This window comes from Camelus dromedarius, chromosome 11 (assembly GCF_036321535.1).
Source record: "Camelus dromedarius isolate mCamDro1 chromosome 11, mCamDro1.pat, whole genome shotgun sequence".
Lineage (NCBI taxonomy): Eukaryota > Metazoa > Chordata > Mammalia > Artiodactyla > Camelidae > Camelus > Camelus dromedarius.
The window spans coordinates 42,446,216-42,470,471 of record NC_087446.1 but is presented as its reverse complement, the minus strand read 5'-3'; the positions used below and the strand labels follow the sequence as shown (position 1 = coordinate 42,470,471).

Here is a 24,256-nt window from a genome sequence, read left to right as displayed (position 1 = left end):
AGACATGAGGAGTAAGACCATAAGTTTTAGTTCCCTCTTAAATTAGGTTTATGGAATATTATGTACTAGAAGAAACTTTAAATAATTCCCTGAGAGGAACTTCAAAAGTTGAAGATTAATGCTTGTCCTCAGTATTATCTACATGCATGTTGAATGGTTAAGACACTTGTAAAGAAAAATTATACAGGGCAATATGTAGTTTTCAGGCTTAAGTGGCAGAGAAGATGAAAGCAAAGAGATTCATGTTCAAGGAGTAATCTGAACTAGGTCTGGAAGTTGTACTTAGAGAAAATGGGTACAGGTATGAAAAAACACTAAGCAAAACTCCATTGGGGGAGAGGGTATAGATAATTTTAATAGGAGCACATAAAGACCTTGTCTTACTGAACTTAATCCTCCACTCTATTCTGTGCCTTGGCCATGTGTGTTCTCAATAGTTACTTGTTTTAGTTGAATTGGATTTTAGTTCTGGAGTTAAGAAAAAAGCATGTATGGGTTGGGGAAGTTTCTTCAAGAAACCATTGTAAAGTATACCAGTCTATTCTTTTTTAAATTTTATTTTCATTTTTGAAAGGGGGAGATAATTGGGTTTATCTATTTATTTATTTATTTATTGTTTGAAGGGAGGTACTGGGGATTGAACCCAGGACCTTATTACCCAGTCTGTTTTTTAAATTACCACTTGATACTATCTTAAAATACTTTACTGTACTGTAAAATTTCCTAGCTTGATAATGGCTTATGGTACCAAATTTATATGTTTTGGTTATTGGAAGGCATTTGCTCTTAGAACCTGTCTAAAATGCTGGTGAAAATCTCAGGCCTGTTATGGAATCATCACAGAGCTGGAAGGGACCTTAGAGATCCATAGCTTTAACAGTACTGCGTGGGCATTTATAATAATGTAACAGGAGAGGCTAAGTTACCTGGACTGCTTGTGCTTGAAGAAAAGTAGGTTTAATCAGAAGAAATAGATTTGTAAAGATTAAAAAGGTGATTTCTGAGCACTTTTTAAGTACTTTGTTGATGGCAGTAAATTACATGATCCCACTTAGGTATTTTGGGGGGGGTGTGTGGATACAGATAGAGTACTGCTAACTGATTATCAACAGTGATTAGGGCTCACCACTGAAAAAGAAGAGGGAAGGGCCTCATTGAAGGAAGTGGGAAGAAGAAAGATGACTAAAAATTAGTTTTATTTACATGAGCAATATGTAGACTGTCCCAAGTTAATTCATATCTCTAGTAAGAGAGTAAGTGAGAAAAGGTGAGACAGCAGTGGGGTGTGAACAAGATCTTTGAAAGATAATTGGTTCACTGGGTGGTGCATTTGGCCCATATCATTTAGATGTATGTTGGAAACAGGGTAAAACTGTGGTTGTATTTTAGAAGAAGGATTGTGAAAACCAGTCATTGTGCAGTAAGGCATCTATTGCTACCATTATTTCTGCTTCTCTACATTGAATTTACTAAAGATGAATAAGTTCTCCCCTCAGGAAACTTTCAGTCCAGGAAAATAAGCCAAGTGTGTAAGTTCCAGTCTGTCTTGCATACAACTTTTTGCAGAGGCTGGCAGTTTCTAACGATGGTCCCTGCAAAATACTTGAATAAATGAATGAGATGGCACTGCCTGTAGGTTAATCTACCTGAGACTCCCATAGAAGTCAGAAAGTTAACATGTATCTTCTCCCCTCCCAGCTTAAGGCTTTTTTAGTCTTATTTTGTCTTGTTACATTACTAACCCACCAAATGTCCCAGTTGGAAAATCTTGATGTCACCCTTCTCCACCTTCTTTCCTTTAGTTCCCTCATGGGTATTTCTCAAAATAGTCTCCCCATCTCAGGCCTCTTTTTAATCCAGTCTGTTGATAACTCTTCCATTTGAATTTTCTTCCTAAATATCACAGCTGATCATTGCCTTCCATACTAATTCCCACTGACCGAGAAACTAAACTTTTTAGAGGTTGCCATCTAAGCTTACTGAAATTACTCTCCTTCAGATCCCTAACAATCTCCAGGTAACTAATTTAGTGGGTATTTTCTTTGCTCATTTATTTGGTATGTAATGTAAGCACTGTTTATCATTTTTTTCCTTCTTGAAATTCTCTTACACGTATAGATATCCCTCACACAGGTTGGGTTTACCATTATATTGAGGGAGAACACACTGTGGGATGTCTCAGTAAGAGGATGTTAGGACTTACTTGGATAATTTTGGGAAGGGTCTAAGGAAGCAGAGGTTTGCTTTAGATTGAATGTTGTCAGAAAGTGGAGGCATTTCTATCATTTGACATCTTATAAAATGTTATAAGAAGGGCATGCTAAAGCAGAGGAAAAGCTAAAATCAGTAAAGAAATAGCAGTCACTCATTTAGTTAGAGGGTATTTGGTATTTTGTGTTGCTAAGTGAACTTGTCTGAAGTGGATGTTCTGTATGTTTATGTCCAGGAAAACAATGTGCTTTCACTGTAAGCATCAGATCAGTTTGGATTATTCATTTGGATGTTAACATGAGGTTTAGGTATGAGCCTCAGATCAGTTCCTGGGATGCAGGGGCTGCTAGGTCAGCTCTAGTCCTCACTTTTGGCCAAGGGCAGACAAAGTTAGGCTGCTGGGCACTAATTCCTGATGTTGACATCTTCTCTTTTGCTGGAATTTTGTTGATTAGGATCAAAGGAGTGACCATTTAGTATAGTCTGTAGTTGAACCAAGCTAGCTTGTTAATCCTTTCTTCCTCTGTTATAAGATGAGTGGTTGAACTGATGTGTGGCAGTGGTTGTTCAGTAACATTAAGATTCTGAACAGGATGCATACCTACTAACACCCAAGTCCTGTGGTTTCCCTCCTACTCCTTTGTTCATTTCCTAACTCATCCCTTACCATCCCCGTATCTAATCCATTTCAAAGACCTATTAATTTTACTCTTGTAAATCTCAGATAGGGTTGATGCTTATTCACAGTACTTTCTATAAATTTGCAACGAACATTGAATTAGCAATACTGATTGTGAGGGAAATACAGGGTTAGGTTCCTGTCAGCCTCTAGTCACAGTATTTTTTTCAGTTGATCAGTTCAGAACCTTGTTTTATGCGTTTCTGTTTAAAGACACCAATTTAATATATGTTTCATTAGCATTGAACTCACAGCCAATGGTACTATACCTCATGCATGAGCAAAGCTTATCTACCTTGTGTTTCTGGAAGACATGTCACAGCCTTCTTGTATTCAGGAACACTAGGTAGCATTTCAGTACGACACTTGGTGGTCATTTTAAACAGCAAAATTACCAACAAATAGCACAAACGTGCAAAAAAAAGAAAGTGGCACCAGGTAGACTGGGAAGAGGATGCTTGTTTACAGTATGAGAGCTGGAACAAGGCAGAGCATCATCTTGTGTACCATCAGTTGGGAGTGTGTGTAATGTGTACATTGGATAATTCAAATGTTTCATCGTTCTTCACATGTCTGTAAATTACATGAAAGCACTGGAGAATTGATTTTGGGGGTTACAAAAAATTTTACTCTGTTAATAATGAGAATTGACTGTATGTCTGTTTTTCCATCTCGTTTGACTGTCCTAACCCTAACCTTACTTATAGCTACCATCATTTCTTTCTCACTTAGACTGCTGCAATAGCTCTCCTTATTGTTCTCCATTCAGTCTGCTAAGTGAAGTCTGGTTCTCTCCAAACTGTATTCCGCAGTGTAGCTGGAGTATCACTTCTGAAATGTAAATCTGATCATTCCATTTACTCCCCATCTCTATGCCAAATGCCTTTCAGTAGCTTCCCATCGCTTTGAGAAGAAAGACTAAAGAGATTTTTAAAAATCCTACTAAGATCTACAAATCTTTTTAATCTTTCAACCCTTGCACGATACACAACTTCCATTCCAGTCTAGGTCAGATTACTTTGTTATAACATTGTCTTGTCTTTGTGACACATTCTTTTTCTTCATAGCATTTATCTCATGTATGTAAATACTCATGTAGTTTTTAAAAATCAGTATGCCTTTATTTGACTGTTAAGTAAGCTTGAAGATAGTAGGAACCAACCATATTTGCTTTGCCAGTCCTTGTGTCCATAGCACCTAGTACAGTACCTTATAAATAAAAGGTTTTCACTACATTGTAGTGAGTAAATACAGCCTTTCTCATCTTGACCTCAGCCTACATTTCCATTTTCCTGTTAGGTTTCTATTTCCTTATGACTCAGACACACTGAACTGCTCCTTAGTCCTTCACTCTGGGGTATTATGGTCCGTACCACCACCTCCATGCACACATATAAATTTAATATCCCAAACCAGCTTTCCTTGTGCAAACCCCTATTAATCTTTTGAGATCCAAACTAACCATCAGTTCTTTGATATGATCATTGCCAAACACCTTGAGTATTTTAAAAAATTTGCTTGAGATTTGTCCTTTACCTGTCTGTCAGCCTTGTTAGATGAAAAAGCTAAGAAGAAGGGACTGAGTCTGCATCATCACGGCCCTTGGTACTATTCCTAAAACATTACATGCTTAAGAGCCATTTTACAAATTGGCTTTTGAATCTGCCATGGACGGCTTTCAAACTGGTCAGACAACTTCCTTATAAGATTTATAGTGCAAATTTTTAAACAAATTAAGAGAAGGAAGAAATTCTCAGAACTTTCTGGCTTCAGAGTCACAATTAAAAAGTAACTCTTATAACCTCCTACTATCTCAATCTAGTTTTTTTGGTTTATAAAAATACTCTCTATTGCTAATTTTGCAGGTGCTCATTTCAACTTTTTAAAAATCTAACCGTTAAGTATAGATTTTTGAAAATTGATAGACTTCTTTGTTAGAATATAAGCTCTCTTGAGGTTAGGAGCCAAGGCTTACTTACCTTTTATCTATCTTTTGCTCATAGTCCAGCCTTTGTAGCATAACAGGCGGTGAATTAATAAATGGTAAATAAAGGAAGGAATCTGTACATCAGTAGAATTTCTTCAGAACCATAAAGTAACTTTTTTATGTTGGGATTATATGCTTTTTTTAAAATTTAAATTGATGCTCAATGTGTTTTCTCTTCAACTAGATGACTAACATTTCAGGGGTCCTTAGAGATCCTAAGTAGTATGGTTATATTATGGATTTTATCTAAGCAAAACAGTTAAGGTACTTTCCATGCTTTGTGTGTAGAAGTGCCTGCATTAGCATTCTTTTCAGTTTTGTGGGTTTTATTTTTAAACTGTCTGGAATATTCTGTGGTTTTAATTTCATTTTGTCATCATATAAAATGGGGAGGAGCTTCCAGTTAGAACTGTTAATTTTAAAAAGGCACATGCTTAATTTATCTTATCAATTTGAACATATGCTTTTCTTTATAAGCAGTTTAACAAAACTTGATAAGAATTGTACTTGTGTGTAGTTTAAACTTTATCAAATCAGTATTAAATGAACATACTAGTTACTGGAGTTCACCTTAAAATTACAAGTAATGGATTGCTAAATTAGTAAGTTGTTCTGCCAATCCTTACTACATAGTTTATTGCCTACATTGCCAGACTATCAGCTGTTTATCATTTCAGCTCCAATAGTTGTGTTCTAAGATTGATTTAAATGTGGATTTTGACATTTCTGTATGTAACATGACTGTTAAATTTTTACCCAAACTGGATCTGGTTCAAATAGAAGAGAAAGGCATTAATTTAAGTAGCCGTTATTTTGGTTAGATTATTTCAATAGCTGGAGGGGAGCCAGGAATTCTAAGGAGAATTCATTTGGCTTTTAAACAGGTTTTGGAGCTTTATTTCGATGTAATTATCTAATATTCTAAGAAATTTATTTTTAAAATGAATTTTCTGGTGAGGTATATGAGAAAAAAATCTGAGAGAAAAAAATTATTTACCTTATTTTCATCTTCTGTTCATCCTTTTCATTTAAAGCTGAGATTAGACAGCTGATCATAATGGAGTTTTTGTCTGGCCTTCCTTTGGCAAAGGTTCTTAAGGAGTGGGGGCTGGATGTCAGGTGGAACAACTTTCTGGAATCACCTCTTCATCATTTTGAACGTACACCTGATACTGGTGGTGGGCTTTGGGGTGGAGGTGAGAATTTGCATTTGGGAAGTTACCAGTAATTTGTAATATGTGACCCCCAATCCAACACAAAATATTACACAGGAAGGTAATTCTTAATGTTAGTTAAAAGCTTCTTAGATATAATTCAAATCACATGCAGAGAAAAAGTAAAGAGGAGCTTTTCTTTTCCTAGATGCAGTGATGTAATTACAGTTGATCCCTAAATGATGGGTTTGAACACTGGGAATTTTTTTCAATAAAAATTGAAAAAAAAATTTCAATAAAAATACTATATGATCTATAGCAGGTTGAATTCACAAATGCAAAACTGCAGATATGGATGATGCTGGAAAGTTATACATGGATTTTTTTCAGGGGAGGTTCGTGACACCTCCAAAACCCCTGTGTTGTTCAGGGCCCAACTTAGAATGAAAGAGCATTCGCTGTAGGTCCTGTCAGTAAATTTGAAATCAAGACTAACCTGGGGAAAAATAGTTGTGGTCAATGATACCTTGTAAGAGTAGATCAGGACTTAGATATGAGTAATAGCATTGGGTTTGAAAACTATGATCTTTTTTATTAATGCTTAAAAAATTTCATTACCAACATATTTTAATTTTTTTTGATAGGTTTATGGCTACAAATGATTTGATGACAGAACTGCAGAAAGATTCCATCAAGTTGGATGATGATAGCGAAAGGAAGGTAGTAAAAATGATTTTGAAGTTACTGGAAGATAAAAATGGAGAGGTACAGAATTTAGCTGTCAAATGGTAAGTTGTTTTTTTATTGCTTTTCACAGCTCCCATTTCCTTTTAAAAAACTCAGTGTAATAATTGGTAAATTATTATAATCTTGTAGTATGTTTTTCTGGAATTTTCCTTTAGAATATGTAAGTGATTGGTGATTGTTTAGTGTTTGTACTTGGTACATGAGACACATTTCCTTATATGTAGTTTCTGTATTGGCTAGATGTGGCCTTCATGTTATTTTAATTCTTTTGAAGTACATACAGGAAACTCCAGAAAAAGCAGTTCTCTTATTCATTTGGCCAGGCTTTTTAGCTAGGTTAAAAGGCCTACTTACTATCCATCTCTCTATTCCAGTGGGGGAGATATTTAAGAACCAATGACAAGGGAAGTAAAAAATAATGACAAGGAAAATAAAAGATAAGAAGACTTAATAAAGGATAGCAGCTGTAATTAAAACCATAATTAAATCAACATGGATGGTACAGTAGTTATAAAGAATCTTACCTAAAAATTGAGAATTCCAGTTATCTTTGTGTGTACAGTACATTGAGAGTATCTTGTTAGGCATGATATTGACAGTTGGACTCAGGATTAGTAATAAGGTACAGAATTTGAGTTTTTGGTAAATTGTATTAATGCATCTGTTTAATTTATGCATACCAAATATTAGAAGCCCTGAACAATTTACATACTAAGTTAATAGTATAATCTTTGGTTTCATATGAAAATTAGATTCTGAAATTTTATGTCATTTTGTATGGCATATAATGTTTGATATCAGCTTAAGTAAAGCATTGTCTTAGTACCTTTGTTGGATTTTCTTGTAAAGATTTGAAATTTATTTTAGGCTAAGGTTTTATGTACCTGCTGTAAAAAACAGGCAAAAGTGAGAAATCATTGGTCAGCTAGAATTTCTAGACTGGTAGTACAACTTTCTTTAACTTGGGACATTTGCAAGTTTAAAATAAAACAGGTCCTAAAGGAGTTGCTGAATAATGAAAGTGAGTCTGGTTTTACTTAAATCATTATTTTTCATTTTTTAATTCTTTCTTTTGCCATATGCTTGTTAATAAACAAAGTTGTTTTGTTCAAAATATATGCTGAACAATTGTCAGCCTTTAAGAATGATGATTGAAAGTAGGCTTTGTCCTAGAAAGAGGTACACAAAGCTTTATTCACTTAACTTTGAATCTTTACTTGTTAGGAATGTGACCTTTTGATCTTTCGATGATCTTTTATACTTAAAATTTAATGGGTGGAGAGGAAAGTGACATATATTCAGGAAAAATACGACAGGAATTAAGATATAAACAGAAGTAATATATTAGGAGATAAAACCCAAGAACTGATTCTTGGAGGAGGGAAAATCCCAACACAAATTATTCAGTAGCCTTATCAAGAAATTGGAAGATTTATTACAGAACTCATCACCTGAAAGAAACTCATGTCTAGACATCTTTCATACAAGTCTTTGAAACCTCAAAGGACAGATAATTCCAGTACAGATAGTTCTAGTACTATTTCAGAACATACGGTGTGAAAACTTCCAGTCTTTTATTTAAACCAAATGCTGATAATAAATCCTGACTATAGATAACACTAAAAAAAGAAAGCTATGGACCAGTTTCATTTAAATGTTCAAAATAAAGTCCAACAATATATTAAGTGTAACATACCTTGACCAAGTAAGGTTCATCCCAAGAATATAGGAGCAGTTTAATTTTATGTGCTTTATTAATATTTTTATTTCATCATGTTAATAGATCAGAGGAAAAAAACTATCTGGTTAGTTGTCAAGGCACTGATAAGATTCAACTTTGATTATTGATTTAAAAAAATCAGAAGTGAAACACCTTCCAAAAACCAGCATCATAATTAATGTGTCATTAGAGTGAAAAACAGGTCAAGGATGCTTTATGTCTCTCACTAAAGTAAATTCATCATATATTTCAGTAAAACATTTAGTAACAAGGAATCAATAAGGACCTTTTTTTAAAAAAAGTATACAAACAGATACTCATACCTCAACCCAAAAGCCAGTAAATTACCAGCTACTGTCACCCTGAAGTTAGGAACAAGGATGTGTCTCTATCTCCATTACATTTTTTTTGAAGGTATTAGCTACTATAAGGCAAGGGAGGAAATTTTAGACACAAAAGAATTTTAAAAGATAGATGGAAAAACCAAGTCAATCGAGGAAAATAATTAATGTAAGTAATAATCCAGTGAAGGAACAGGCTATAAAATTAATGGAAAAATCAGTAGCTTTCACATAAGCAAATAATAACCAGTTGAAAGATATGGAAGCAAATGTCCATTTATTAAAGCAACAGAATGACAAAATGCCTAGGAATAAATGTAACAAGAAATGTTACAATGGTGACCTTGGGTGACGATATTGTATGGTTTAAGGTAAGGTTACAATTTTTTAAAACTTACAGAAGGAAAACTTTAAAATACTCTTGACCAGTAACACACATGTACTTGGAAACGAATGTACTAGAACAAATGGAAAGACATCCCGTGTCTTTGGATAGGATAACTCAACAAGATTGTCAGTTCTCTTCCAGGTTAATTTAATGCTAACTTATTTCTAAAAATCAGTAAGTTTTTTCCCACAAGCTACACAAGTTGATTCTGTATTTTGATGGGAGGGATAAGGGGGACAGATCTTTGCTCAGGATAGCCATGAAAACCCTGAAACTTGCTAGAGTTGGACGTTTTGGTTAGCCCTACAAGATAAGAAAACATACTAGCGTGCTTATCTAATCAAAGCAGTAAGATATTAAGGCATTAATAGAACAGTAGAGTAAAGTAGAATGGAAAGTATATGATGAAGATAGTGTCATTATGAGAAAAGTTGGACCTTTTTTTTGAAAAACTGGATAATCTTTTGAAAAAGATAAAATTGTATCCTTACCTCACAACTTTCCTACTTAAGGTCAACCTTGTTCACCTTAAATTAGTTTTATGTTGGGTCTATTAGTGTTTCATTATTTTTTATTACTAATTAGTAATTGTTCAGTAGTTGCGTGTAATAGCACAATGATATTTTTCTAGGATTTGGTTACTGTGAAGATACAACGAACATTCTTGTATAAACTCTTCTCAGGACATGTGTCTTTATTTCTTATGGAAGAGTGAAATTGCTTTTGTCCATTTAGATTTTTAAGAAATTGTGAAATTGTTTCCCAAAGTATTTGTACCATTTTACATGAAAGTACCAGTTGTTCCACGTTATCATCAATAGTTGGTTACCACTCTGTAGTTCTAGCTGTTCCAGTCGGTGTATCGGTGTAGTTTTAATTTACATTTCCCTGATGACTAATGATGTCTAATGCTATTTTGTTTGTTTATTGGCCATTTATTTATTTAATGATCATGGGCATCCTTTTTTTTTAAATCTTTTTTTTATTGAAGTATGTCAGTTTACAGTGTGTCAATTTCTGGTGTACAGCACAATGCTTCAGTCATATATGAATATACATATATTCATTTTCATATTCTTTTTCACCGTAAGCTACTACAAGATGTCGAATATAGTTCCCTGTGCTATACAGTATAAACTTGTTTATCTGTTTTATATGCACCAGTCAGTATCTGCAAATTTCGAACTCCCCCAGTTTATCCCTTTCCATCCCCTTCTCCTCTGGTAACCATAGATTTGTTTTCTATGTCTGTGAGTCTGTTTCTGTTTTGTGAATAAGTTCATTTGTCTTTTTTTTTTAGATTCCACATATGAGTGATAACGTATGGTATTTTTCTTTCTCTTTCTGGCTTACTTCACTTAGAATGAGATTCTCCAGGTCCATCCATGTTGCTGCAAATGACATCTTTTTTATGGCTGAGTAGTATTCCATTGTATAAATATACCACAACTTCTTTATCCAGTCATCTGTCAGTGGACATTTAGGTTGTTTCCATGTCTTGGCTGTTGTAAATAGTGCTGCTATGAACATTGGGGTGCAAGTTTCTTTTTGAATTAAGGTTCCCTCTGGGTGTATGCCCAGGAGTGGGATTGCTGGATCATATAGTAAATCTATTTTTAGTCTTTTGAGGAATCTCCATACTGTTTTCCACAATGGCTGCACCATACTACATTCCCACCAGCAGTGTAGGAGAGTTCCATTTCTCTATACACTCTCCAGCATTTATCGTTTGTGGACTTTTGAATGATGGCCATTCTGACTGGTGTGAGGTGACACCTCATTGTAGTTGTGATTTGCATTTCTCTTGATAAAGCAATATTGAGCATTTTTTCATGTGCCTATTGGCCATTTGTATGTCTTTATTGGAGAATTGCTTGTTTAGATCTTCTGTCCATTTTTGGATTGGGTTTTTCTTTTTCTTACTAAGTGTATGAATTGTTTATATATTCTGGAAATTAAGCCCTCGTAAGTCTCATCTTTTGCGAATATTTTCTCCCATTCCATAGGTTATATTTTTGTTTGGCTTATGGTTTCCTTTGCTGTGCAAAAGCTTCTAACTTTAATTAGGTCCTATTTGTTTATTTTTGCTTTTATTTCTGTTGATTGGGTAGACTGCCCTAGGAGAACATTGCTGAGATGTATGTCAGATAATGTTTTGCCTAGGTTTTCTTCCAGGAGATTTATTGTGTCTTGTCTTATGTTTAAGCCTTTAAGCCATTTTGAGTTTATTTCTGTGTATGGTGTGAGAGAGTATTCTAACTTAATTTTTTTGTGGACTTTTCCCAGTTTTTAAAATCAAGTTTGTCCTTTTGTTACCAAATTATAAGAGTTATAATATAATATATTCTGGATATAGGTCCTTTGACACTTTTTTTTTTAGACCTGATTTTTTCTTTTTTTAATTGAAGTATAGTCAGTTTACAATATATTAACTTCTGGTGTACAGCATAATGTTTCATACATATACATACTCCTTTTCATATTCTTTTTCATTATAGGTTACTACATGATATTGAATATAGTTCCTTGTGCTCTACAGTATAAACTTGTCTATTTTATATACAGTAGTAGTTAGTATTTGCAAATCTTGAACTCCCAGTTTATCCCTTCCACTCCCTTTCCCCCTGGTAACCATAAGTTTGATCTCTCTGTCTATGAGTCTCTTTCTCTTTTATAAATAAGTTCATGTGTCTTTTTTTTTAGATTCTACATATTAAGTGATATCATATGATACATGTGTTTTATAGGGATTTTCTCCCAAATTGATAAGTTTTAAGTTTTTATTTTTAAATTTAGTTTAGTTTGATTTAATTTATAAATTAATTTCAACTTTCGTTTTATGGTTATTGCTTTCTGTGTTATAAGAAATCTTAGTTTAGGTTGCAAAGATTTTTTTTCCTGTGTTTTCCTCTAAAAGCTTTATAGTTTCAACTTTTACTTAGTCCTCTCTTCTATCTTGAATTAATTTTTATGGAGTAGGAATTGTTTTTTTTTCCCCCCATTTGGCTGTCCAGTTGTTGAAGCATCATTTATTGAAAACATTTTCCTTTCCCTACTGAATTGCTTTGGCATCTTTGTCAAAAATCAGTTGATTGTAGAAGTGTGAGTCTATTTCTAGACTCTAATCTGCTCCACTGATATATTTGTCTGTTCTAATGCCAGTACCACACTATTCTATTAACATAGCTCAAGCTTTTTCAGTCTTGTGGAGTTTTGGGGCCAGATAATTCTTTGCTGTGGGGAGCTATCCTGTGTATTTTATGTATTATTGGATATTGAGCAGTTTCTATTTTTGCCAGAAGCATTCCTTCATCCTCTAGTAGTGACAACCAGAAGTGTCTCCAGACATTGTTAAATGTCTGTTAAAGAGCAAAAATCACCCTTGGTTTAGAAACTCTGGTGTAGGCCTATAGAAGTCTGAAAATAAGGTAATGTAAGTTCTCTAGCTTCATTCTTTTTTTTCTACAAGTATTTTGATTTTTTAATTTCTGTTGCATTTCCATGTAAATTTCTTTTTAATAGACTCTTCTTTTAGAGCAGTGTCAGGTTCACAATTGAGTGGAAAATACAGAGTTCGCACATAGCCCTCCCCACTCACACATATACCCCCCCACCCTGAACATCCCTCAATCAGTGTGGCATATTTGGTACAATCGATGAACTAACGTGGGCACATTATTATCAACCAAAATCAATAGTTTACATTAGGGTTCACTCTTAATGTTGTTCATTCTATGGGTTTTGACAAATGCATAATGACATGTAGCCACCACCATTGTATCCTACAGAAAATTTTCATTGCCCTAAAATCCCTTATGCTCCATCTATTCATTCCTCCCTCCCTCTCCCCAAACCCCTGGAAACCACTATCTTTTTATTGTTTCTGTAGCTGTGCCTTTTCCGGAATGTCATTTGGTTAGAATCGTACAGTTTGTAGCCTTTTCAGACTGGGTTCTTTCATTTAGTAATATGTCTTTTAAGTTTCTTCTATGTCTTTCATGGCTTGATAGATCTTTTTTTTTTACTGTACATATAGTTTTTAATTTACATATATGTACTGTTCATTGTTTTTAAGAACGTTTAGAGCTTTAGCTTTTTGAACTTACATAGTTATCAAAGGAATAAAGCCAACCACAAAATAAGAATTAATTCAAAAAGATACATGCACCCTGATATTAACAGCAACATTATTTATAATTGCCAAGATATGGAAGCATCCTAAGTGCACATCAATAGTTGAATAGATAATGGAGATGCAGCATATATACATATGTGATGGAATACAACTCACCCATAAGAAAGGATATTTTGCCATTTGCATTCCTTCATTCACTTTTTTTTTTCACTTCAGAAACCAGAATTTTATAACTGGCTGAGACATTTCCATTACATCAGAAACAACAAAATATCTAGAAACAAACTTAACCAAGGTTACCTATACTCTGAAAACCAAAATGACACAAAGAAATGGAAAGATTTCCTGTGCTCTTGGATTGGAAGAATCAACATTACCAAAATGGTCAGACTACCCAAAGCAATCCACTGATCCAGCACAACCCCCATCAAAATACTCACAACATTCCTCATAGAACTAGAACAGACAATTCCAAAATTTGTAAGGAACCACAAAACACCCTGAACAGCCAAAGCAATCTTTTGTAGGTCTCTCTTTTTTTTTCTCTTTCTTCTTTTTGTTCTCTTTTCTTGTAGTTTGATGGCTAGAAAAGTTCCTTTAACATTTGTTGTAAAGCTGGTTTGGTGGTGCTGAAATCTTGCAGCTTTTGTTTATCTGTGAAGCTTTTGATTTCTCTATCAAATCTGAACAAGAGCCTTGCTGGATAGAGTATTCCTGGTTGTAAGTTTCCCCTTTGCATCACTTTAAATATATTGTGCCACTCCCTTCTGGCCTGCAGAGTTTCTGCTGAAAAATCAGCTGATAAACTTATGGGAGTTCCCTTGTATGTTATTCGTCGCTTTTCTCTTGCTAATTTTAATATTTTCTCCTTATCCTTAATTGTTGTCAATTTAATGGCTGTGTGCCTTGGTGTATTCCTCTTTGGGTTGATTCTGTGTGGTACTCTCTGCGCTTCCAGGACTTGGGTAACTGTTTCCTTTCCCAAGTTGGGGAAGTTTTTGGCTATTATCTCTCCAAAAATTTTCTCAGGTCCTTTCTCCTCTTTCTTGACCCCTATAATGCAATATTAGAGCGCTTTATTTTGTCCCGGAGTTCTCTTAAACGATCTTCATTCCTTTTTATTCTTTTTTCAGTTCTGAAGTAGTGATTTCCACTAATCTGTCTTCTAGCTCACTGATCCGTTCTTCTGCGTCATTTGGTCTATTCTTGGTTCCTTCTAGTGTATTGTTCATTTCAGTGATTCTATTCTTCAACTCTGTTTGGGTATTCTTTATATTTTCCAACTCTTTGCTAAAAACTTCACTCTGTGCATCTGTACTCCTCTTGAGTTCTGTGAACATCTTGGCCATCATTAGTTTAAACTCTCAGATAAATTACCTATCTCCTCCTCACTTATTTCTTCTTCTGGGATTTTATCTTGTACCCTGGGAGATATTCCTTTGCTGCCTCATATCATCTTTCTGTATGTTTGTGGATTCCTTCCACAGGCTTTGGGATTATTGTTTTCTTATTTCTAGTATCTGCCCCAGTGGATGAAGCTGGACTAGAAGCTTGTGCAGGTTTCCTGGCAGGAGGAGCCAGTGCCTGCCCACTGCTGGATGAAGCTTGGTCCTGGACCTCTGGTGGGTAGGGCTGTGTCTAGAGGCCTTTGTGGCTTAGGAAGTCAGGTGATGGGTGTGGCTGTGTTCCCACCCTGTACATTGTTTGGCCTGAGGCTTCCCTACAGGTGGGGCTAGGACTTGGTGCTAATGATCCAATCAAGATGTCAGCTTCCAGGTAAGCTCCTGTAGATTAACACTCCCAAATGTCCGCCACCAGCTTTTATGTCCCCTGAGTGAGCTGTAGCTGTGCCCCACATCCCCAGGTGACCCTCCAAATCCAGCAGGCAGGTCTGGCCCAGGTTCCTATGAAATCATTGCTTCTACCCTTGGACCTGGTGCACATGAGTTTCCATGTATGCTTCCCAAGCGAATAGAGTCTCCATTTCCCCTAGTCCTGTGAGGCTCACAGAGCCAAGCCCCCCCTGGCCTTCAAAACCAGTTGTCCTGGGGTCTTCTCTTCCCAATGCCGGGACCTGAGCTGCGGAGCCTCACATGGGGCTTAGAGCTCTCACTCCTGTGGGAGGGCCTCTGTGACTTAACAGATCTTCAGCTTGTGGGTCACTGACCGGGGAGGTTAGGGGGTTGGTATGGGGCCCAATTATATCGTGAGCACGCCCTTCCTACCATCCTGCTGTGGTTCCTTCTTTGTTTCCAGTTGCAGATCTTTTTTGCTAGGTTCCAGTCTTTTTTTGATGGTTGTTTAGCATTCAGTTGTGGTTTTGTTGTAGTCCCAAGGAGCAGCGAGCTCATGGTCCTACAACTCCGCCATCTTGACCAGAACTCTCTGTAAATTTTAGATTCAGTTTGTTAATTTCTATTCTTAAAAATAAGCTTGCTCAAATTTGATTGAGATTGTGTTGAAGCTATAGAAATATTTAAAGAGAATCACATCTTAACAATACTGAATCTTTTAACCATGAGCCATAGTATCTCATTATTATTACAGTACTTTTTGTTGATTCCTTGGGATATTCTACCTGAACAATTGTCATCAGTGAATATCCCCTTCTTTTAATCCTGATTTTGGTAACTTGTGTTTTCTCTCTCTCCTTTTTCCCCTCAATTTATTCAATCAGGGATTTACCAACTTTACTAATTTTACCAAACAACTGACTTTAGGGTTTTTTAATTTTCCCTGTTTGTTGCTTTATTTCATTGAATTCTTCTCATTATTTTTCTTTCCACTCACTTTTGTCCTTCCTAATTCTTAAACATTTAAAGGTATATATTCTAAGTAAATTTTGGTATTTTCATTATTAGTTTGAAATATTTTTAATCTCTGTTGTGATTTTTCTTTGATCCATGGGTTATTTAGAAGCAGTTTTCAAATATTTCAGATTATGTGGATGTCTATGTTTTATTTTTATTTTTACCGGTTTCAAACTTAATTGTGTTATGGTCAGAGAACCATACTCTTAAGATTTCAGGAAGGTTTATTTTGTCTGTTTTGTCTACTTACTGAGATTTGTTTCATGTTCAGCATATAATAGGTCTTGGTGGATGTTCTGTGTACCTTTAAAAGTGTATTCTTTGGTAGTTGGGTATAGTGTATTATAAATGTCAGGTCAAGGTAGTTGATAGTGTTGTTCAGATTTATATATCCTTTGTGAATAGTGTATTATAAATGTCAATTAGGTCAAGGTAGTTGATAGTGTTGTTCAGATTTATATATCCTTTCTGATTTTTTTTCCTTCATATTAAATTACTGAGAGAGGAGTGTTAAAATTTCCAACTATAATTGTCAATTTATCTGTTTTTCTCTTTAATAATGTCAGTGTTTGCTCCATGTATTTTAAAGCTGTATGACTAGGTGCATACACATTTATAATTATTTCTTCCTGATTGATCTTTTTATGAATATAAAATATTTCTCTTTAAATACATCTTATCTTTAAGTATATTTTATGTTAATGCAGCCACTCCAATTTTTTTAAGATTAGTGTTTGCATAGTGTATCTTTTTATATTACTTTCAGTTTAATCTGTGCTTTCATTGTTAAATTATGTGTCTTGTAGACAGCAGATAGTTGGGTTGCGCTTTTTTCTTTATCCTTTTTTTCAGTTTCATAATTTCTTCCTTTGATGGGAGTGGTTTTTAGTCCATTGATGTTTATTGTAAATATTGATATAGTTAGATTTAAGTGTGCCCTTATTTCCCTTTTGATGCTCGTCTCATAAGTGTACAGTATAATTTCCCACAGGCCATATGACGTGTGGTATCACATTAGATTGAATGCAAAAGCAGATATGAAAATCCAGTTGTTTTCTTTTATACCCAAACATTAATTTGCAAAAATGTGGAACAGCTATTTTTTCCCTTTTTTGAGAATATAGCTGCATTATTTATGGTAATATGTGAGTTTATTATTGTTTAATTTTTAATGTAAACATTGATAGATAGAACCCACATATAAGAAAAATTCTTTGGGGTCTTCATTTTTTTTTTTTTAAGTGTGAAAGGGATTCTGAAACCAAAAAAGTTGGGAATCACTGTTTTATAAATTTAATTTTGATTTCCTCTGTTGACTTTTCAGATATATCTCTGCATTATTTTTAAAGTTGTCATGCTAGGCTAGGGATTATAAATTGCATCTTAAATTTATTACAGTCTATTAATATTGTACCACTTGATATAAATTATATAAACCTTGAAATAACATTTTTCCACTGCCTTCCTCCTGTCTTTGTGCTACTATTGGTTTTTATTTGTGAGTGTGTATCCATAATATAGTATTATTGATATTTTGAAGAAAAAAGTAGTCTTTTAAATGTAGCTTTTTTAGGCATATACACGTTTACCATCTCTTGTGATCTTTATTCCTTTCTGTAAATCTGGTTTAATTTTCCTTTAGCCTAAAGAACTTCCCTTGGCAATTTCTGTAGAATAGGTTTGGTGGTGATATATTCTCAGCTTTTACCCGAAATTGTCTTTAATTTATCTTCATTTTTAGAAAGTAATTTCGGGGGAAGGATATAGCTCAGTGGTAGAGCACGTGCTTAGCAGGCAGGAGGTTCTGAGTTCAATCCCCAGTACCTCTATCAAAAATAAAATAAAATATAAATAAATAAACCTAATTACTGCCCCTCCCCCAAATATAACAACAACAAAAAGTAATTTCACTAGATATGGAATTCTAGGTAGACATTTTTTCCCATATGTTTTTAGTTCCATCATTACCATGCATTCAAATTGTTGTTTTCTAAAATACAGTTTTAGAGATTTTGTAATTATTATCTGGAGAGTTGGAAGCTATTTTGCCATTACTGGAAGCTAGAAGTCTTTAAATTCAGTTTTGGAATTCTTTTTATTTTTCACTCCCAATTTTTATTGTTTCACATTAGACCTCTCTACATATATGTCATTACTATCATTTTGTTTTGTTTTTTATTGACATATAATTTACAGTATTGTGTTAGTTTTGGGTGTATAGCAGTGATTTGGTTATACATACATGTATGTATATATATCTGTATTCTCCTTTTTTATTCTTTTCTGTTATAATTTACTATAAGATATTGAATATAGTTCCCTGTGCTATACAGTAAATCCTTGTTTATCTGTTTTATATATGGTAGTATGTATCTGTTAATCTCTACTCCCAATTTATTCCTTCCCTGCTTCCCCTTTGGTAACCATGTTTGTCTTGTATGTCTGTGAGTCACTGTCATCATTTTGGATTGGGCTGTTCTTGGATTTCTCCAGCCTTTTCTGTTTATTTTTCTTCTTCTGTTACTTCCCCAATTTTCACTGCTTGCTGCTTCTCTGTAGTCAGGCAGGCAGTCAGCTGTTACTTATCAAGAATGTATATGTGAAACATTGATCTGAGCATTTATCAAACTAAATTATTTTCATCATGTCACTTATGCTTGAGAAAATGCATTGGTCCCAATTTTACCATATCACATTTAAATTCATTGGCCTAACTTTAAAGATTCTTCATAAAGTCCCAGGTGCCTGCCTTTCATATTGTGTTTTTCATCTGCCTTTTGTATCCTGCAGTTCTTCTGACTTCTCATCTCTTTCAGTATGTATTCCACTCATTCTAGTCTATGATCTTTCCATTTGAAATGCTTTTTTTCTAACTATATCCCATCAAAGCCTAGTACCTAAAAATCTGTCTCTGAGGTGCAGTCTCCTGCCAGTAAATAGATACTAACATTGAATTTAACAGTTTTTTTTTTAATTGTGCGGAGTAGTGAATGCCTTCAGTTAATTTCCAGAGTATTTATGTGAGTTCCTTACCTCATCATGTGGATGGTAAATTTTTGGAGCTAGGGCCCATACTCTTGTTACTCAATACAGTATAGAATAAAATGGCTCCTCAATGAATACTCATGCAACCAAACATTATCTACTGTGTGCTAAATTCTATAGGAAGGACACAAAAGAAGGGCTTTTCTTTATCTTCAACCAGTGGGCCTACATGCAGTCTTACAATAACAGTATAAAATACTAGTAAGAAAGGCATATACAAGCTGCTTTGGAAGCACAGAGTAGTTCTAACTTGTTTGCTTTTTGCAACCAATTACTTTACGTTTTTAAAATTTGAGCAGGAAAATAAAAGGAATATAAATTCTTTGGTTCATGAGTTGGAGTTGGTGATAGATGTTAGGAAGGAAAGGTTACATTGGCAAAGTGTGATACATTAGATGGAATTTCTGTTGGAGGTAAATCATAGGATCCTTGTTAGAAGTAGACTGCTAATTAGCCTTACTATTTTTTTAGCTTTTTTATTATTAAAAGGTGTTTTGTGTATTTGAAGGGTTTGCAGGGGGTGGAAGCATCTTGAATTTCATACTATGATGGAAATAAGTGGGAAAAAATGGAAACTGCAAGGAACTTATTAATCATACATTTTTGTACTCTTATTCATATACTATGATATAGGCATAATGTTTACTTTGTTGACAGTTACGAGGCAGAAAAGTTAATGTTTCTACTTGTCTAATTTTGTGTTTTTGTGTTTATCTAGATTTAAATTTTTTTTCTTTTTTATGTTACAGTCTTGGCCCTTTAGTGAGTAAAGTGAAAGAATACCAAGTAGAGACAATTGTAGATACCCTCTGCACTAACATGCTTTCTGATAAAGAACAGCTTCGAGATATTTCAAGTATTGGCCTTAAAACAGTAATTGGAGAACTTCCTCCAGCATCCAGTGGTAAGCAAGAGCACTTTTTTCTTCTATTTCCCTTTTACTAATGGAAGAATTTCTCTTCTGCCTTTTTCCCCCCCTTTCCCTGGCCAGGGAGGGAGAGAAGTATCTATCCTAAAAGATCTTTATAAGCATCCCTTTGAACAATTAAGAAAGAAAAGTCTGGAGTCTTATTTTTGCTTAAAAATAAATCAGTTTTTAGTTTTAAATGATTTATTTTGATTAAATTTAAGTGTCTCTCAGGAATAGCAGTTCTGAAGGATTTTTATGTTGGAGCAAGGTTTTATTTTGTTGTATGTACTGCGACTGCAGGATAGAGTTAAGCCAACCTATATAGTGAAGGAAAAAATAACCAAAATCATGAGTTATTTCTGATTAGCTTTCTATTGTCAGTATTAATTTTGCTTTGCATTAGAATTTATGATGTAAAACTTAACGCCATTAAGACAGCTGTGAAGTAGTTCAACTTACTAGAATCTTTAATTAAGGCTGAGCCTTTTACAGCTACTTGGTAATTTAAAAAAATTAAAACTACAATTAATGAATTTGTCAAGTTGTTAGCTTTTGGCCTCTGACAGAAATGTGTCGGAAATGTAAATTTTAGAATTGGTCTTGACTACTAAGCTGCTGGCTAAAATTATCAGGCTAAAAGTTACTGTCTCATCTTGGAAAGATGTAGATTGGTAATAATGTAGTCTTAGTATGTAGTTTTTGTTTACTTAATATTTATTCATCGTTCACTGTGCTAGCTATCATGCTAGATGGTGCATGTGTATTTTTTCAGTTTGTCTAAATGTCAGCTATATGGGATGTCTTAACGATGTAGATTGTTGATAAGGGAACTGAAATTCAGAGAGATTAGGTCAATTCACTCCAAGTTTTGATTACCTGATTAGGTGAATATTCATATCCATTATCTTTTAATCCAAAGCTGATTTTTTCCCCCAATGTATCATGCCAGTGTTACTTTACCGTACTAATTCATTATTTCAGATATATTTTACCAACTCTGAAGTATATTATTTATAGGTATATTAGCTATATTGATACTTTCCTTATTTTTTTCCTTTCATTGAAACATGTTTGTTTTTAGCTGATTTCTGGTTCTAACAAGAATTTTTTTAACCAAGCAGATTTTTACTTTCATAGTTCCTTGTTCCTTTTTTCCTCTTACTTGTCAGTAACAACACTAATCTACTTTAAAATAGTAATAACCTTGGTTTATGAGTCCCTGGGAATAACATTTCTACTTTATTTGGATTGGAAAGGATCTTACTAGAAGTTAGAGCTACTTTTTTTTTTCCAAAGAAACCATGTTAGTTGTTGGAGCTCAGAATATATTTGGTTTTTAATTCACTGAAATTTAAACTAGGTTAATAGTAGAGAGGACTGCAGTAGAGGAAAATGTCATTGCTGCTTTCCAATCTAGAGATGTTAACACTTCAGCTACTGTCAGCTCCATAGCAGGCATTCGTGCCAGTCCTTAGATATAGTTGTCCAATAGAGTTTACTGAATCGATACTGTTTTCCCTGTGTGGTGTACTCTTGCATTTATTACCTCTGATTCTTGTTCATGTCTAATATTTTATTGAAAAACAACCTGTTCTGAAACACATATTCTTATATAGATCTCTTCAGTCAGTCTCAAAATCAAGTTTAGAGTTGTTGAGTATTTGGTAATTATAATGAATATAAAATGGAATTCAGCATACTTGCCTTGAAATCATCATTGGTTTCTTATTCATGTATGTAGGCTCTGCATTAGCTGCTAATGTATGTAAAAAGATTACTGGGCGTCTTACCAGTGCAATAGCAAAGCAGGAAGATGTCTCTGTTCAGCTAGAAGCCTTGGATATTATGGCTGATATGTTGAGCAGGTAAACATGAGTGTTATTTATATTACTTGTAATACAAATATTTATACATTTATTAATAACCTTTTCTGATAAACTGATAAATAATAAAACTTGGTCTAAATTTATTCATATTTAAATTGTCTGTTTTACAAATGTGTTTGGTTAGGAGTAAGGAGAGAAATAAGCTAATTATATTTGTCATGTAATATTGCATAGTGAGTAAATTTTTGTAGTTTTGAAAAATAAGATGATCTGTGATTTAAATATTTCAGCAGTTTTTATATTTTGTTTTACTGTTTTGTATTCTTGAATACAATGATGTGCTTGGATAAGGAAATGTGCCAGTAGGAGTAGCAAGTTTTCCAGTTAAAAGAATGCTGGTATACTTCAGCAACCATATTTTTAAAGCATGTGTTGGGAGGAAGGAGCTTCGCTTTATATATTTGTTGCTTTTCTACTTTCCTCTGGAAAGATAGAAAGATTTAAGGAACTCCTGGGGGAAATAACCTTAAAAGGCCTGTCAGTTTGTCGCTGATTCTTGTAATTGTTACACATCATCATTATTTGTCTGTTATTTGTGGCTAGTTCACGTGAACTTGGAAGAAATCAAGTGCCTTCATGTGGTACAAATTTATGGTAAAAGTGAAGAGCTATCATCTTGGCACACAACGAACTTATACTTCTCTATAGGAGATAAGAATGCAAATGACTATAAGGCAGAGTTAGACTAAATACTAATGAGTATAGTATGTTTTGGGGTATAAACTGAAAGGATCTAAGAAAGCTTGTTATGGAAAGAGTGGCATTTGAATTTAGTTTTGAAAGTTGGTAGGGCACAGGTATATGTGCTCAAGCATAAATATATCAGAATATGTAAGTAGTCTTGGGAGTTGGAAAACACTGTATTCTAGTTTTCCTGAATATAGAATGAAAAGTAGTACGAGATCATCCTGATAGATTGGCATCATGTGGAGGAAGGTGAGGAATTTATACTTAATTTGATAAGAAGTGAAAATTCAGTTAGACCTTTTGTCCTATGTGTGACTTGATCACTGGCACCGTCCTGCCATAGGACACAGATGTTTGATGCTATTGACTCACTGAACTGCACGTCTGAAATGATTTGGAAGAGAGGGTTGGGTCAGCAAGATCATTGGAACTTTGTAGATATGTAGAGGAAAGACATTAGGGAGAAGGAGTAGTCAAGAGATGGTCAGAGGCCAGACATTTCAGTCATACTTGGACAGATTGAATTTATTTGTTTTCTTTTTATTTTATCTTAAGGCAAGGAGGACTTCTTGTTAATTTCCATCCTTCAATTCTGACCTGTCTGCTCCCCCAGTTGACCAGCCCTAGACTTGCAGTGAGGAAAAGAACCATTATTGCTCTTGGCCATCTGGTTATGAGCTGTGGAAATATAGTTTTTGTAGATCTTATTGAACATCTATTGTCAGAGTTGTCCAAAAATGATTCCATGTCAACAACAAGAACCTACATACAGTGTATTGCCGCTATTAGTAGGCAAGCTGGTCATAGAATAGGTAAGAAATGTTCAAATATTTTAAAGTTTTCTTTAATTTAAAAAATATTAATGAATGTTTTTAAGAACCAATGTGCTTTTCTTAGGTGAATACCTTGAGAAGATAATTCCTTTGGTGGTAAAATTTTGTAATGTAGATGACGATGAATTAAGAGAGTACTGCATTCAAGCCTTTGAATCATTTGTGAGAAGGCAAGTTTTTAAGATCTCTATTTTTCAAATAAAAATTTTTGTTAAGATTAGAATAATAAGATCTAAATTAGATGGAAGAGGAGAAATGAGTTATTTATTGACAGCTGGGATTGAGTTTTGGATTTCAAATGTGTTACAATTAGGTTTTTAATTAAACAGTAACTGATAACCAGTACAGTTATTTGAAGTGAATATCATCTTTATTTTAAGATAGTCCTTATATTTATTTTGAAATGTTTCCTTCTCATTGTTAGGGCTTTACTTTAAGAACTTGGGAAAGGTATTTATAATTGTCTTTTAGTTTAATTTAATGATGTAGTCTCTATCTTGAGAGAGTAGCAGGATTAAGTTAATTATCTAGCCAGAAATATATAAGTGAGTTTCATCTCTCTTCAGCAGTTTTTGAGCTCTGTTACATCCATTTTGCTAGGGCACTGATTCTCAATTTGGAAACCCCAGTTCTAATAATAAAAACTACATTTATGTAAGAGAAGCCATGCTGGCCAAGTAATGAGTCTTTTTGCTTGTGCTAGAATTGACAGTAGTAGTAGTA

At 34.2% G+C, this 24,256-nt stretch overlaps 1 protein-coding gene across 1 annotated transcript in view; it reads left to right on the top strand.

The window, feature by feature from the left end:
* CAND1 (cullin associated and neddylation dissociated 1) overlaps positions 1 to 24,256 on the top strand; it is a 42,157-nt gene that overhangs the window by 3,690 nt on the left and 14,211 nt on the right. The window contains exons 2-6 of the mRNA XM_010994202.3: positions 6,676 to 6,819; positions 19,967 to 20,121; positions 21,869 to 21,992; positions 23,256 to 23,512; positions 23,598 to 23,703. Of these exons, the coding sequence (XP_010992504.1) occupies positions 6,676 to 6,819; positions 19,967 to 20,121; positions 21,869 to 21,992; positions 23,256 to 23,512; positions 23,598 to 23,703 (786 nt within the window). The remainder of the gene's footprint in view (positions 1 to 6,675; positions 6,820 to 19,966; positions 20,122 to 21,868; positions 21,993 to 23,255; positions 23,513 to 23,597; positions 23,704 to 24,256) is intronic.